This window comes from Tarenaya hassleriana, unplaced genomic scaffold (assembly GCF_000463585.1).
Source record: "Tarenaya hassleriana unplaced genomic scaffold, ASM46358v1 Cleome4, whole genome shotgun sequence".
NCBI lineage: Eukaryota > Viridiplantae > Streptophyta > Magnoliopsida > Brassicales > Cleomaceae > Tarenaya > Tarenaya hassleriana.
Genome location: NW_010966881.1, coordinates 3,680,413 through 3,697,371, shown reverse-complemented (window position 1 = coordinate 3,697,371; position 16,959 = coordinate 3,680,413). Strand labels below are relative to the sequence as shown.

The 16,959-nt window shown below is 37.9% G+C and overlaps 4 protein-coding genes across 10 annotated transcripts in view; 2 read left to right on the top strand and 2 right to left on the bottom strand.

Moving 5' to 3' along the window:
* Positions 1-1,079, top strand: part of LOC104823797 (protein CDI) — a 2,161-nt gene extending 1,082 nt beyond the window's left edge. For 2 of the 3 annotated variants that reach the window (XM_010555524.2, XM_010555522.2), the window contains exon 3: positions 1-817. In XM_010555524.2, the coding sequence (XP_010553826.1) occupies positions 1-560 (560 nt within the window). In that variant the 3' untranslated portion in view covers positions 561-817. Of the gene's footprint in view, positions 818-843 lie in introns of those variants that run through there. The other variant, XM_010555523.2, reaches the window with a different exon arrangement.
* A 1,976-nt stretch (positions 1,080-3,055) lies between these two features.
* LOC104823796 lies at positions 3,056-6,619 on the top strand. 4 transcript variants are annotated; one of them, XM_010555520.2, is made up of 4 exons: positions 3,056-3,322; positions 4,301-4,501; positions 4,620-4,718; positions 5,640-6,619. In XM_010555520.2, exons 2-4 carry the CDS (start codon positions 4,312-4,314, stop codon positions 6,365-6,367), a joined length of 1,017 nt encoding a protein of 338 aa, XP_010553822.1. In that variant the 5' UTR covers positions 3,056-3,322; positions 4,301-4,311; the 3' UTR covers positions 6,368-6,619. The 4 variants fall into 4 exon arrangements, with proteins under 4 accessions (XP_010553822.1, XP_010553821.1, XP_010553820.1 ...); XM_010555519.2 differs by having other exon boundaries at positions 4,608-4,718; XM_010555518.2 differs by having other exon boundaries at positions 4,301-4,513.
* Positions 6,620-7,289: 670 nt separating this feature from the next.
* Positions 7,290-9,125, bottom strand: LOC104823794 (cytochrome P450 89A2-like). Its single transcript, XM_010555516.2, has one exon. It carries the CDS (start codon positions 9,018-9,020, stop codon positions 7,470-7,472), a length of 1,551 nt encoding a protein of 516 aa, XP_010553818.1. The 5' UTR covers positions 9,021-9,125; the 3' UTR covers positions 7,290-7,469.
* A 1,963-nt stretch (positions 9,126-11,088) lies between these two features.
* Positions 11,089-15,236, bottom strand: LOC104823793 (serine/threonine-protein kinase MRCK alpha). 2 transcript variants are annotated; one of them, XM_010555515.1, is made up of 9 exons: positions 14,628-15,236; positions 13,589-14,127; positions 12,881-12,931; positions 12,685-12,792; positions 12,076-12,171; positions 11,842-11,940; positions 11,682-11,741; positions 11,482-11,595; positions 11,089-11,373 (listed from the first exon to the last, which is right to left on the bottom strand). In XM_010555515.1, the coding sequence occupies exons 1-8, from the start codon at positions 15,175-15,177 to the stop codon at positions 11,530-11,532; spliced, it is 1,569 nt and encodes a 522-aa protein (XP_010553817.1). In that variant the 5' UTR covers positions 15,178-15,236; the 3' UTR covers positions 11,089-11,373; positions 11,482-11,529. The 2 variants fall into 2 exon arrangements, with proteins under 2 accessions (XP_010553817.1, XP_010553816.1); XM_010555514.1 differs by having other exon boundaries at positions 11,132-11,595.
* Positions 15,237-16,959: the final 1,723 nt, after the last annotated feature.

Below are 16,959 nucleotides of genomic sequence, written 5' to 3'. Positions count from 1 at the left end.
AAAGAGGCCAGCTCGAGAGCACCGAGTTCTCGTTCTCGAGGTTCTTGACCCCTCACCTGGCCAATTACCAAGGCTGGGCCATGTTCGTGGACTGCGATTTCCTCTACCTGGCCGACATTAAAAAGCTTACAGATTTGATCGATGACAAGTACGCAATCATGTGTGTTCAGCATGACTACACCCCTAAAGAGACCACGAAAATGGACGGTGCGGTTCAGACAGTGTATCCGAGGAAGAACTGGTCTTCCATGGTGCTGTACAACTGTGGACACCCCAAGAACAAGATTCTGAGCCCCGATACCGTGAACACTCAGACGGGCGCCTTCCTCCACAGGTTTCAGTGGCTCGACGACGAAGATATCGGGTCCATCCCCTTTGTGTGGAACTTCCTCGAAGGGCACAATAGGGTCGTGGAGAATGACCAGAGCACGAAGCCCAAGGCCATTCACTACACTCGCGGAGGGCCATGGTTTGATGCTTGGAAGCATTGCGAGTTTGCAGATCTCTGGCTCGAGGAGATGGATGATTACACCAAGAAACAAGCCGAGGCTGCGAATTAGACGAGGTTATGACAATAACCTGCCTTGAATCTTTTGAGTTCATATTCTTTAGAATTGGATCGATTGATATATAGTATGGTTTGTGAGGTGGTGTAGATCCAGGGTTCATGGTTGATGAGTCTCCGAGGAATGGTTTTTTTTTTTTATCATTTGAATTCCTTAAATCATATCTACATTTCACATTAGGCATATATGTATATGTATATGTATATGCCTCTCATATAACATTTACATGATAACATTATCAGTTTGTTTTACTATGGTTTGTAACTTACAACTGCAGTTTCTTTGGTAAAGCATTGGTTTCTTGCTGTTTGCTTGCTTATGGTGCCATTTGAAAAGATTAGGGCTGACGTGGAAGCTGTGGAATTTATAATAAAGAAGATGTTGGCTTTGTTCTTAGGAAAGGAACATAACCCATCACTTGTTTTGTCATCAAACATTGCAAAGTTGTAAGCTTTTTTTTTTTAATCTTAATTTGAGAGAGATTTTAAATAAATGTAAATGTATTTTAGGTAATCGGTTAACTCACCTGCATCTAAATATCATATATGCAAATATTTAGAAATAGTCACATAACCCAACCAACTAATTTAAAAATTTTAATTTACAAAGAATTTCAAATAAAATTATTAAATGCCCTGTAAAAATAAATTTATCTGTAATAAAATTTAGTTCACCTCGAAATCCAATTATATATTTATCCGAATCCACCGCTACTCGGATTCGTCATTTTCAATAGTCGACATGTATCTTGGTTAAGATCGGATATTATACATTTGAATATTTAGATCTCGAATCAAACATTATTGACGGATATATAATCACTGTAGATAGACAAATTAACAGTGGAGAGAGGCCACGCAAAAGCCATTGTACCAATCATCCCATAAAAACGTGCAGGTCGAATCTTATTTAATAAAAGAAAAGTATTTATTGCTTTTTTTTTCTTTTTTTTTGATACATCGGGAACCCCGTGACTACTTACCCTTACAAACGGAGACGAACTGGCCACCACCCACGCCTAACAGTCTCCATAGATCTCAATCCGCTGGACCTGGCCATCAGACGTCCCTAACGCTCGGGTCGTAGTTGGACTTAGGCGCCTGCGGGTCAAACCCCAAGTCCACGCGCACGAGTCTGCAATACACGCGTAGGAGGTAAATCAGCCTGTTATGACAGGATGGCAGGCGAGCAGGTTAGAGAAAGTGAGACGGCGAGGAATCGAACTCCCCACCTCATGGGACGAACCCCGAGTACTTATTGCTTTTAATTTGTAGGCCTTCCATTTTTGTATATTTTCATTTTTTTTAATGATATATTTTTCGACTGCTTATTATGGCAAACCAAACACTTTTTAGCTTTTTTCTTTAGGGACAGAAAACCAGTCAAATCAAATCAGAATTGACCGACGGATTCTTGTTTTCCTTTAGCACAGCCGTATCACTGTGAATATATTGCAAAATGTTTAAGTGCTATGAAAATTTTGGAACATTTAATGTCCGGATTTATTCAACCGTGTTCGATCTCTTTAGGCGCACCTATTAGGCGTTAGACGTGGGTCCAGATCGGATATCCGAAAAAATCGGGATATTTGGATTTAGATCTGGAAGACTAGAGTATTTAATTATAAGATTTGTATTTAAAATTTGTGGATTTACGAGGTACTCACGCGTACTTAAATCCGGATTTATTTAAAAATAATAATAATATTTATATATAAAATTTTCAAAAAAATGAAGATATAATTATAAAAATAGATTAATTATGATAAAAATATAATATAATAAGAGATAAATAATAATAAATTTAATTTTTTGAGATGATATTAAAAAATGTAAAATTATTTAACCTAGAATAATTATATTTTATAAAAATATTATATAAATATAAGATATAATTATTTATAATCATATTAGTCAGATGTCCACGGATATCCAATTTTAAAAATTCTATTATCCGGATTTGGATTTAGATTTATGGATATTGAAAAATCCATATTTAAATTTAGATTTAAATAATATAAGTACCCAAAAGTCGGATATCTATAATACGAGTATGCGACGGATATCCGTTTTTCAGATATTTGTACCCATTCCTAGCACATCAGGTTCGAATTTATTTTCTTTTTTATATTTAAATAATACCATATATATATAATATTAATAAAAGAAAACATATATTTTGTCATTTTTCATCTGTTTGGGTGTCAATACATATCGATGACGAAATTTTAAAATCTAAATTCAAATGCTATATAAATATACAACAAAAACCTAAGCTAAACCCCAAAATTAGTTAATTTTTTACACTGTTAAGCAGATATTGTCCTACCGAAACAGACACAAGAAAAAAGCTACAACTCACATGGGGACGAATTACACTTGTGCCACGTAGGCCACAGTATGCTTTTTTTTCTTTTTCTTTTTTTATTGTCACTAAAATGTTTTTTAAATTAATATGGGAATTGTTTTTTTTTTCTTGTCAGGAAAAAAAGGAATGGAAGGAGGAAGTCTGGTAGTAGGAAGAGGGTGAAGCCGCCGTTTCTCTCAAACCCTTTCGGTTCCTTCCCTTCTCTCTGGGTTTCTTCTTCTTCACCGCACTCGAAACCGATACGCATTCAAGCTTTTCTGGGTTTCTTCGATATTTTATCGACAACGCCACAGATTCTGGCTGGGCCGAGACAGAGAGAGAGAGACGGAGAACGCGAAAAATGAAAATCTAAGAGCGGGGATTCCGAGCCCTTATTCCCGTTGGATGAGGTGCGTATTTCGATCATCTCCTTAATCCGTGTCTGGAGTCTGTCCGGATGTGTCTCAGACGCTTCTTTGTTTTCATTTTCGGATTCTTCGTCGGATTTCTGCTTCACGGTGTAATACCTTCGCGTTCACTGTTCTCGCTTGATTGCCCATTTCGTGTTGTTTAGGGTTTGATTAGAATTCGACGGATGTTCTACAAGATGGGTTGTCTTTATTGCTTCATGTTCAAGTCAAGTATCCATGATTTTGGCATTTGTTCGTGCCAACTCTTGAGAGGGGAGACTCACTCTAAAAGATGGGTAGTTTTTGTTGGCGTAATGCCCAACGGTACCTCACTTTCGGTTGAAATTGATATTTAAACAAAGTGAAATGAGTGACTGTGACCAAACTGGTTCTGTCTGTATTGAATTCTGTTTGGTCTGATATTCCTAGCTGGTTGGTAAACTTGAGCAGCTGAGTACAGTTCACTCCTCAGAAGAGGACTTTGTTTTGTTTTCTTCATACTTGGAGTTTATGTACACTGATTTTCGTTTGATTAAGATGTAATACAATGAATGGGTACTGCATATTGCCGCATTAGTTTGTCTTTGCCAGTGTTATTTAATCCTGTCTATTTTCTGTTAGTCTGGTTGTATGCTAAGCCTATTTTCCATAGGCATTTTTGCCTTGGCTTGCTACTATGTGGAACTTCTATGCTTCAATGTGTTTGCAATACTTCTTCTTTTTTAATTACAGATGCAGTGGTCTTTTCCTCTTCTATGTCATGGATTTATATAGGCTATCCTCCTGTGGAGGTTCTGCCAGTAATTAGAATCTAGAATTTGATAACACTTATTGCTTTCTAAACTGCAGCTGGGGATCTCCTTTTTCCTTTGATGTGAAATAGATTGGCATGCATTAGGATTCTTGTTTTCCTGATGGGGTGTTCTAAATTATTTTAATTGTTTTATGGTAATATATTTCTGCATCTGGTCGATTTAGGTCATATTTGGATGATACTTGCTCTTAAGATGAGTACAAGAAGAAATGGGGTTTCCAGGTGTCAGAGAGTAGAGAATATTCGGGGTGAGGGGCCAAACTGGATCCTAATTGCCGGTGGTGCACTGTTGAGCACATTGTCCATTCGCTTTGGGTACAAGTTAAAGCGGTCACTTGACTCAAAACAACAAGCAAATACAACTGGTGGGTTGAAAGGTACAAGCGAAAGAACTTGCTTTGGTTACAAACTAAAGATATCATACTTCTTGCATGTTTTATAATTCACTTGGGATGTTCATCTCATTGAAAGGTTGTTATGCAGTCAATGGTGCATCTGACAGAAGGTCATCTCGCTGCTGCTTGCATTCCAATGTGCCTTCATGTGTCCAGAATGATGATCATTGCTTGCACTGCATCCCAGGTGTGAGTTCATGAGTCATTTATTCGTACACTTCCGCATTGTGATGCATTTTTGCTTCAAGCTACGAAAGAACAGTATTTGTTAATTGTAGATTATATAATCTTTTGCACATTAGCCGCATTTTACAGACTAGTCTTGGTTGTGTTATTTACCATGTGCTGGATAATATAATAGGAGCCCTACGTGCTGGACACAGATATTTTGTTGTGCTTAGTTCTCCATTTTGTCGATATGTATTCTGTAGTGTGTTTTCATAGAGTTCGTTAAGTGGATGAGATGTTTATAATGATAAACTCCAGTTCAAAGAAAATGCCTTTGATTTTCGGTCTCCACTCTTCAGCCTATGATTATCTTTACTTTAGCTCAATAAGAGAATGTATACATTGTTTTTTGTTTTTGCATCAATGAGCTGGAAGCTACTGAAGTAGAGTTCCCTGTTGATGCTTCTCTTGTGGTGAGATGTGGAAGTGTGGCAACGTTTTTAGTTTCTCAGAAAACATTCCTGCACCGTCCATGCGGTTATGTTTGGATTAGAAATCTCGAGGAAATCCAACACCTGCTACTTAACTTAGGATTTCTGGTATGCTTGTATCTGTACCTCTTTGCTTTTTTTTTTCTGTCTTAACTCTGTAGTATCTTGCACAATCCCTTGGACTGATTCATGTCATCTCTACGAAATTGTATGAAAATCTTATGGGGAAATCCAACAACACCTGCCGCTTAACTTAGGATCTCAGTATGCTTGGACCTGTTTCTTTTTTTCTTCTTCTATCGTTGCTTTAATATATTATTGCATGATCTCTGAAACTGAATCCTACTTTCTCCACAAAATTGTGTGAAAATCTTCCTCTGTCCAAGATGAAGCCCACTGCCTGAATATTCTCTAATGTGGGCTTGTTTATACTTGGTTGTTTGATACAGGAACTGAGAGTGCAGAGGGAAAGCATGCGCCGAAGGAACAAATGGGATCTGCATCCAATTCTCCCCTTCCTCTGGTGACTGTTCATACTCCAGAATTCAACAAAGAGAGTGGCATCATGTGGGTATCTTCTCCTGATCGCCTAGAACTGCCCCCAAAGCCATTTAATCACCATTCAACCTGTTCAGACTCTCCTTGTGTATCTGAATGCGGCTCAGACATCTTCATCAAACGAGAAGTGATACAGAAACTGAGGCAACAACTGAAGAGACGGGATGATATGATCTTGGAAATGCAGGATCAGATCCTGGAGTTGCAGAATTCGCTTAGCGCACAGATGGCTCACTCTAGCCATCTGCAGGGACAGCTAGAAGCAACAAACAGAGATCTGTTTGGTTCCGAAAGAGAAGTACAGAGGCTCAGAAAGGCATTCACGGATCAATGTGTGGGATACACTGGTAGTAACGGGAAGGCATCACCGGTTGCAGCCTGGGGTGGTCATACAAACGGGTTTATGGACGGAGGAGAAAGCAACTCCGAGTCACCAGAGAAGGGCTTAGCTGACGGGGAAAGGATCGATATGTTGAGACGGGAAGTGGGAGAGCTGAAGGAAGTGATAGAAGGGAAGGAATATCTTCTTCACAGCTACAAGGAGCAGAAGGGGGAGCTGCTGTTGAAAGTTAAAGAGTTGCAGCAGAGATTGGACTTGCAGCTTCCGAACATATTGTAAGTAAGAGTTAGGCATTGTGCATTCTTTCACGTTCTCTTTGTTCTTTTCGTTTTTTGAGAAAATGAATTTAATGCCCAGAAATCATGGGCTCTGGACATTGTCTTTGTCTTTAGTCTCCAGCTTCAGTTTTATGAATGTTTGGTCGCTTCTGTTTTCATGTCTTGTCTCTTGGATGTTGGTGGTGTAAAGGAAATAGCTGAAGCTGATGATGAGGTGTTGCCAATGCAAAGTTTAGACAGTTTTAAGTTTGAATGAATTACCGTTAACAAAAAAAAAATTATTGTTAATTATGTGAAAGAATTAAAAGATATCATGACAATTTTATTTGGCAAATATTAGTTCGCGTCCACATAAATTTATCACTAAATATTATTTTGTTTTCAATTATAAACACATGAGACAATGATTTTAATTCTAATTATTTTTATTTATAAAGACACAAAATTATAGTAAATTAGTAATATTTGCCCCGGGTTTTGTCTCAGTGAATCCCAATTAATTATAGCTCCATCTGGCCTCGTGATAAAGAAAAAACTATTTTAGATAATCAATCGCCAATTCGCCATATATCGATTAATTTCCATAGTAGAGTATATGTTAAAATGAGGTCAAAGCATTTAATGATATTTTTATTATTTTTACGGTCTAGTGCAATATTTTAATTTTCTCTATGTTTTAGTAGTATTCTTATATTTTCATATATTAAACCTTAATATTTTAATAATCGATCAGCTAAAATGGGTATCGTAAAACTTTCGCGATTCCATCTTTTTTTTAGTATGTTTCGGAAAAAATATAAATAAATAGGATATTCTGGTTTTTTTAATCAAATAATTTTGCATTGAACATTAAGATAAGTAGATAAAGTAGGGGAGAGGAAATCATTTACATATTTTTTTTGTCACACATTGGTCGTTTCCTCAACCCTGAAGATAACACATTTACAATCCCACGACATTATTAGTACAAATATATAACAGTCCCAAGGGCATATACCAACTTTAATATATATATATATATATATATATTCAATATACATACTTGCATTTACTACTTCAAACCCTAATACTAAATTCAGATTCTACAATTACATTCATAAATACTACATATGAGCCTTCCTACAATGGCTTCTTCTGGGCACAGCATGAGCCTTCAATGGCTGCTTCATCACAATCGTGAACTCCTGCTTCTCCGACAAGTCCACGTCATCGTCTTCCGCCGCTTTCCACTCGAATTCTGACACCAGATTCGCCACGAAATACTCGAGATGCATCAATGCCAACCCTAATCCGGGGCAAATCCGCCGTCCCGCCCCGAAAGGCATCATCTTTATCCCTCTGCTTCCGGTTATATCCACAGCTTCTTCGCCATTGATGAACCTCTCCGGATTGAACGCCATTGGATCATCCCATACCTGTGGGTCCCAACCCATCTCTGCAACCATGAAATTGATCGTACAGTTCTTGGGGACCGAGTAGCCAGCCAAAACGGTCTCGTCTGTCACACTGTGTGGAAGCACCGTATGCCCCGGTGGGTGTCTACGGAGACCTTCCAGCACCACAGCCTTTAAGTATGGCATCTTCTGCACATCTTCTTCACTGATTTCCCCTTCTTCTCCGCTTTCTCCTCTGTTTCTGCTGACTACGCCTTTGATTTCTTCGTACAATCGATTTTGGATTTCTGGGTATTTCACGAGATTCGCCATTATCCACTGTAAGGCCGTCGCCGTCGTGTCGGTTCCGGCGTTGAGGAACTCCGAGCACAAGCTTATCATCTCGTTCTCGTTGAGCTTCCTCTTCTCGTCTGGCAGCTCGAGATCGAGCAGAGTATCGACGTACGATAGGACGTAGTCCTTGTGAGAAAGCCCAGATTTCGTCTTCTCGTCGACGATCTTCCTCCGGGCACAAATCAGTGGAAGCAACACGGCTTCTTGTTCTCTCCGGAGCTGGAGAAACTCTTCCCATTTCTTCCAGAAAATGAATTTGGTGAGCTTAGGCCAGAGGTTGAGGATATTGAATCTCCTAATACTCAGAAGCTGTCGTCGCTGAACGAATTCGACCTGTTTGATCTGTTTCTCGTCGAGCTTGTCCCCAAAACACATCAGCACAAGAAGAGCAAACATGGCGTAGTGGAGATGATCGACGACGACGACGACAGGCTTTTCCCCTCCACTCGTACGGAACCGATCCGCGAGAATCTGGAGAACCCATCTGCGTGCGTGGGAGTAAGATCTCACGCGCGAGGGGTGGAGGATCTCCGAGGTGAGATTGCGGCGGAGGAGTCGCCAGGTAGGTCCGTACGAAGCGGAACTGATGTTGTGTTGGTTGCTGGTGATGACCTTGCTCGTCGGAGGAGCCGGAGGGCGGTCGGCGAACACGGCGCCGTTTTGAATTAGGGCTTGGTGGGCGAGAGAGCGGTCGGCGACGAAAATCGCCGGACGAGTGGTGAAGTGGACGGGGACGATGGGGCCGAGACGACGGTGGAGGTCACGGAGGTGGCCCTCGAGACCGCCGAGGCCGTTGCGGACCCACCGTAGGGTTCCAATGAATGGGATGGCGCCGATGCCTGGAGGGAGAGGGAGGGAAGCGGCGGATCTGCGGCGGAGGAGGAGACAGATGGAGAGAAAGAGGAGGATGAAGAGCCATATCTCCATGCTTCTTCGCTCTGTTATAATCGGCTTAGTTTTTAGTGAAGGTGCTTTTGATATTTTAGATAGTATTTACATTATATAATGTATATGCGTCACGTGTGTGGGAAGTTCCATTTTCACGGCTTAGTATCAGGCCGCAGGCCTTCCAACTTATAGGACACTTTTTTTAAAACAAATATGAGTTTAAAATTTAATAATTATTAAACTTTTCAATTACAATTTTAAAAAATTAAAAGGATTAAATTTGGTTAAATTATGATATACCTTTTATATTGTAAATTTTTTAAAGTGTCAAAAGAAATTTAAAAAAATTAATTTGATGATAAATATTAATTTTTCATTCATATGTTTTTTTTAATAAAACATATTATTATATAAGAGTGTTTTTAAAAATGTTATGAAAACCAAGTTAATTTAAATTTTTATTATTCGTTAATCATACCAATTGATGTGTTTTCTCTGTATTTTATATTACGATAAATAATATAATTTATTTATTTAGTTTTTAGTTTTCAAAATGAATTAAACTTCTTTTTTTTAACTAGAAAATAAAAATGATTTATGATGATATTGTTAATTAAACTAAAAAATTATAAAAACACATTTTTGAAAGCCTCTTAAAGTTGCGAGGCGGACTACATGAAGAAGTATCAATATACTCGTCCTTTTTTTAATATGAAATATGATTGATATTTTATTTTCTAGTTGGTTATAAAAAAATTATATATAAAAGAGAATATTTTTTTATTAAGTTAGTTAATGATATTTTGAAATTTATTATAAAAACAAACATAGTATCATAGGTAACATAAAAGAAAAAAGAAAAAGGATATATTTATGATGAATATATATATATATATATATATAGGGGTTTGCCCCCAGGTCAGCTGGTTGTGAGCATGAGGTGCATCCATGAGGTAGAGGGTTCGATTCCTCGCCGTCTCACTTTCTCTGACATGCTCGTCTGCCAGTCTGTCATCAGCAGGCTCGTGTGCGTGGGTTTGAGGTTTGACCCGCAGACGCCTAAACCTAACTACGGTCCGAGCGTTAGGTGCGCCTGGTGGCCAGGTCCGGATAGGGGACCGTTAGGCACGGGTGGTGGTGGCCAGTTCGTCTCCGTTTGTAATGGAAAGTAGTCACGGGTTCCCAATGTATCAAATATATATATATGTATATGTTGAATATATATATATATACACACGTTTTTGTGCGGAATGAAAAAGACGTTTTACGAGACAATGTCATATTTTTGCAATTTTCATGGTCCTGAGGTCAACCTCTAAAGAAATTTACACTGATAATGTCCCAAACAAAACAAAAGCCACGAGATTCTTTAATTTTCGGATTTTTATGATATTGTTTCGTTTTGCGGGTTAAAAAAAATAATATTGATAACTAAAAAGAGAAAACATGATACTATTTATTTATAGAACAAATTATAATAGAATTAAACAAAAGTAAATCATTGAGGTGATATATTTATTTTTTTTAAATAACCGTATTTTAAAATCGAAGCCTAGATTGATTTTGAATAACTTAATTTTCTTCTACCAAATAATTTGATTTATAATTTCGAGCAACTAGAAATCAACTAGATAGAACATTGTTATATATATATAAAAAAAATCTATCTTAATTTTTTCTTTAAATTAATAAAGTTGCACTGAGAGTCAAAAGTCACAATGGAGCGTGTACATATATTTGTATAATCAGGTTCGAATTATACAAAATTTTAATTGGGTTCCTTTTCCTTCTTCCAATTTTATTGTGAATGGGTTAAGCTGGTAATTCTACTCGTTACATCTTACTATTAATTCAAATAAAGATACCAACAGCTACTTTTTATTTGTAATGTTTAATTTTATGGCCAAATATCGAAATGGAAACTGAAACAAGTATTTCTTAATCTTATGGCTAATAAGGGAAATGAATTAGATGTAAAGCTAAATGATTATGATTTCTTTCAAACCGAAAAAACCGAATCCCAATCGAATAATAACCAAAACACTGTAAATTTTCTTTTTTGAAAAAATGAGTATTTTTATTATAAGTTCCGAATCCGAACAGAATATAATCGAACCTAACCAGACCGAATTCAATGTAAAAATCAAACGGTTATAATTTTTCTAAAACTGGAATAACCAAACCCGAATATAACCAAACTGAATTCGAACCGAAACCGATTAAGTCACCCCAGAAACAAACAACCATCGTAGAAGAAATAAGACTAATGCACTCCTCAAGCCCAAGTTCATTCAAAGAACAACAAAGCCGAAACCATATGGACGAAACTTTTTTTTTTATTTGATAACCATTTTTCGCTTCAAAGTTTCTTTCTTTCCTCCAATAACTTCACCTAAAAAATCAGAAAGGTTTCAACTTTGTAACAAAAGCTAGAGAAACTTCTTCTCTATCTCTATCTAACAAAACAGAGAACATCTTTATCCTGAACAGGAAAGCATACCAGGCAATGTCGGAACAAATCCTGGTAATGGCCATGTGGGGCATTTTTTCAAAGCAGGTACTTCTCCACAACGGTCCTGCCAAGCTTCTCCTGAACATCCTTTGGCGTTTCGATCTGAGAAAACCAAGTTGACGAGTGGGATTTTGATTCATGCACAATGCTTTAAACACGACAATCCGTCGATTGATCAAAACACTTACAGCGTTCAAAGCTTTCAAGACGGCTTTAACGGTGTTGTATGGGTTTCTTGAACCAATGACCTGGATGGATTTCAGTCAAAGTTAACAACCAGAGCCCAGCCATGCTTGAGAAATATATTTTGAAGTTGAAAGAGGAACTCGAAGGGGAGGAGCATTGCACCTTTGATTTGATGTTCTTGAAACCGGCTAGATTCAAGATTGTTTTAACGATTCTTCCCGCTGCCATCCCTGTTCTAGTTGGTGCAGGCCACAGATACAGCTAGTAACAGGTCCAGGTTCAAATCATTAGGATTCAGATTTATTGACAAATACCGTATAATCAGAAGCTTCTATTCCTTTTTCTGTGTGAAGGAACAAGGAAAACAAACTGCTAAACGTGGAGGTAGAAGATTACCTTGGTTTTCTTGTACGAAGTCTGTATTGCATGTGCTATAGTGTGCTCCTCGTGACGCTCTATGTAATGAAGATTTTGGAAGCATTTCTCATATGCCTGTTTACATGAGTCAATAACGGTTACTAATATCAGAAGCGACCAAGCCATAAATACAACAATTTACAAAACCTGGGTTCTTAAACAAGTGCAGGCAGAAAACTCCACAGATAAGTAACTCAACATGCAGGAGATGAAAAGTAACACAATGAACCAAACGGTTTTTGAGTCAAATGATTATAGTCAGCAAGGACCAATACTTGAGATTGAGCCTTGTGAAGTATCTTGAAGTGGAAACAGAGTGTTGATATCTATATTGAGCTTAGGGAAAACCAATGTCATATTCCAGGCACCCATTATAACAAGGCAGCAGAGAAGAAAAAAAGGCAGAGAGAGGAAAAATATGGAATTGCACAACTAAGCTCGAAAGTCGAAACTCATCTGATATGGAATCTGAAAACTATAAGCCTTACATCAAACAAAGGTTTACCGGAACTCTTGTTAACGATGATAAATTAATCATTTGCTTTATTATATTAGGATCAGAGATGAGTATTGACAATGTCAGACTACCTTCTGCATTGCAGCCTGGGCAGTGTCGGCTTTTGCTTTTGCATAGCCAATAACGCCTTCATAGTTCCCACAAACCATCAAGGCAGTGTATCTTTCCTTTCTGCCACCCTAAAACAAAACAATTTTCTTTCACAACCACACAATAAAATGGAAACATAAACAAACTGAAGAAACACAGATGTCAAGAAATATGTACCTTTGTGACTTTACAGACTCTGTTTACATCTATTGTTCTGACGTCAAAGCCCTGCCAAGAACATGTTCATGAACTTGTCAGCACAAATGTTCTTATATTCTTTCTTAATGCTTAACAATTAAGCAATAGATTGAATGATAAGATGGACGGTTTAAGAAAGGAAAGAAGGATATGCTGCAACACACTAAACAACAAGCATCATGGGTTTTAACTTAAAAACTGAATAAAGCTCATTGTGGCCATCCCACAGTTGTAAATATAGTCATCTATAACCAAGCATACAGAATACACTGTGTTGGCAGCATGGATTGAGACTAAGAATTTGTTAGTATGATGCATTGAAAAAGCACCGAAAGCATTAAAGTGGGCGCCATTCACCGAAAGCATTAAAGAGGCTGCTCAACCTAACAGCAAAAGTACCAGAGCCACACCAGTCTAACCGCAAAACCATAGATCTGGGGAAACGCCTTCAATCTACATTATTGTTTACCAAGCCTAAAACATTGACACTTTAAAACTGCTGCCTGTTAAGATGTTCTCTGTCACATTGTTCACTAAAAACACCTAGGATCTCTATTTGAACCTTCAAACAACTCGAATTTAACATACTATCACACACACACACACACATATATCAACTAGCTCGACAGATCAGGCTGCCATATTTACTCATCAAGGAGAAAAAGGTAGAATGGAGCAGACACTCACTTTTCTGTAAAAGGGCTGTCTTGTCTTTTCCGTCAAAGCATTTCTCTCTTCTGCTAGATCTCTAATCTCTTCTTCCAACAGTTTCCCTTTCTTCCCAAAAGTATGTTCAAGTTCAGCAAGCTTCTGTTCAAGTTTCTTGTCGATTGCATTGAGCTTCTCCAATAGCATATCATCCCTCTCTTTCATATCATCAAACTCCTCATCCTCGTCCTTACCATCATCATCATCCTTATCCCTATCTTCTACAAACAACTGTTCCTTTTCTTTCTCAGTTTTTTCACCACGGGCACCTGAAACCGCATTCTCACGTTCGATGACTCCATAATTGAATGGGTTGTTAGGATCAAAGGACTCTTTCCACTCCACCAACTTCATCGCCCTGTTTAGTTTCTGCTGGAGAATGAACTTCTCTTTTCCTTCCAGCACCTTCAACCGGTTCATCAGCTCTCCAATAACCCTGTATTCTGCTCGGATTTTGAAATGTTTCTCCTCAAATTTGTCTATTTTGTTCATCCACTTAGAGGCCTCATCAAGCGTCTCTGCCAAACAACAGTATAAGTCAATCCAGTACTTCCGAAAATCTATTGACTGATTCCAGAAACTCTTACATGAACTACTTTCACACTCCAAGTGACGAAAAAATCCAGGCCCCCAGTTCTTAACAAAGTTCAATTCCAAAAATACACCAGCCGAAAATCCTTCAGTAGAAACTCCAAATTACCCTCACACAACCGACATGAAGTATCAATTTTGTACATTTACAGGATGTTAAATGCTCACATAGCAGAGGATACATAGACATGCTTACAAACGCAAATGATTCAGTATATGATCAACTTATAAACGGAAACACTCTTACGTTAAATTGATTACTGCATCAGGCAATTCACAAAAATCGAGCCCAGTAAACTCGGAAACACATTTACCATTAAAGGATATAACAGAACACAATAAAAGGTTTGGCTTCTAATTTCTGACACTCACGAACAAATACAGATAAAATGTTACAAGCGTACTAAGTAGAAGGAAAATGGCATACCGCAATCGGCTAAGCCCTGAAGCAGATCCTTGTGTCTCTGGTGCTTCTTCTTAAAGATTTCATCTTTCTTCCTCTCGGCATCCCAATCAATTTCTTCGAATTCACTGTCCGAATCCGTCGGCTCCTCGTACCTGTTTAAATCACCAGTTTCCTTCGCATTCAGTTTCTCAAGCTTCTCGATAAAGGGTCCAATACCCAAGTAATCTTCTTCATCTTCCGCATCAATGTCTTTGGTATCCAACCCTTGTCTTCTCCTTTCCTGCCTCTCACGCTCCCTGTCCTTCTCTATATCCATTCGAAGATCATTCAAAGCTCTCGCAGCTTCCGCCCGCGACATTCGGGAGGATGTGGAGAAACGAGATCTCTGCGGCGCGTTCCATGGAATCAGATTTCTGGGAAAATGCGGGGAAACGGAGAAATTCCGGGAAAATAGCGACGGTGATGGAGGGTTAGCAACAACGCCAGCGGGACCAGCAATACTAGGGTTTCGGAGATGATTTCTGTAGACAAGGAGACGGGACCATGAAGATGCACGGGATTTGGAGAACATCGTCGTTACTTGCTCATCTGATAGAAAACAGCTGAAGAAACTGAGAAACCCTTCGAAGAAATGAGTTAGGGTTTTGTGTTTTTGTTGGTTTCTGCAAACGTGTGAGGATCAAATTTAATGGGCCGAATTCCGCGTGATAGGCCCATATTGTACAATTCGGGTCGGGTTTATTGTTTCGACCAGAAACCCCTCCCGCCAAAATTTATAACTCGAGTCGGGTTTGAAGTTTCGACCCGATAATTTGCCCACAACACATTCTTTTTCTTTAAAAAGAAAAAGAAAATGCGATTAATAAAAACCTTTTAATATGCTCAAAAGTCAAAACCACAAATTCAAACTTTTTTTTATGAAAATATTTATTTTTATATATTGTAATTTATTTATTTATAATTTAATATACCCAAAATCAAATTTTTTTGGCATAATCTCTTAGTTTTAAAAATAATATTTTGAAATTTCAAATTTTAATTTACTAATTTGATATATTTAAGTATTCGGATATCTACGAAATAACTCGTCAAAAATTAATGAAATCCAAATCTGAATCCATCTTCTGAATTTTTCGTGTTGCCGAATTTGACATTTATGTTAGGAAAAATCGCAGATAAATACCTGTACTTTTACAAAACTCCCAGATAAATACATGTACTATAAAATTCCCAGATAAATACCTATACTTTTCAAAAGTACCATATAAATACCCATACTTTTAAAATTTTACCAAATAAAACATATATGGTTGACGGGTTTAACGTGTCGCTGTTCAACAGTAAAAAATCGATGATTCAGCTTTATTAAATCCGACTAAGCATCCACATGTTTTGCCACGTCGGACTAACCGGTTCACTAATTAATCGGACCGGTTTAACAAAAAACCAATCCGGTTTGGTAAAAAAAATGGAAACCCTAGATTTTTATAATTCTCATCCTCTTCCCACGATTCACGATTCAGTGGCTTTCCATTTTTTCCATCTCCCCAGTCCTCTCACTTTCTCCTCTCTGTTCCTCATCGGCTTTCTCCTCCTCCTCGAGTCGTCGTTATTCTTCACCGCCGGCCTATCTCCCGCGTCCTACCTCGTCGGTTCTTAGGTAGTGTGAATTCCATTTTCAAAATTTTAGGGTTTATGTTTCTTAGATTTCAGATTCATGTTGATATTTGAGTGGTACGCTTTTGTTTTCCTAGATTTAAGTTTATGTTGAGTTCTTCTTTGTGGTTGGATTATGTTGATTGATGAGTTTCAGATTGCGCTGTTTGCAGAGATTCAGATTCATGAGTTCGACAGATTCACAAGTTTGTTGCAGTTCTAGATCATCCAAACAAAAAGGAATACCACAACAATGTGAATGTGGACGCTCCATTATAAAATTGATATCGAAAACTTCAAAAAACCCAGGAAGATTGTTCTTCTGTTGTGAATCACAAGAGGTTAGTTTTACATTTGTTTATGCGATCTAGGAAGAATGGTAAATAAATTACGATGATTCGTTTCAGGGAAATTATTCACACATGTGGAAATGAGTCGATGAAGCCATTATCGAAGAACTACAATCATTGAAAGAGGAGATGAAAGTTCGAAATGAGAAGATCGAAGTTCGGGACGAGAAGATCGTAGTTCAAAATGAGAAGATCGAAGTTCGTAATGACAAGATTGAAGTTCAAAATGAGAAAATGAAAGTTCGGATTGATAGAATCGAAGCTAGAGTTAAGAAGATTAAAGCTCAGGTTGAAGAATTCAAAGGAAATTGTCAAAAAATGGTCATAGGAATGATGGTTTTTATTTC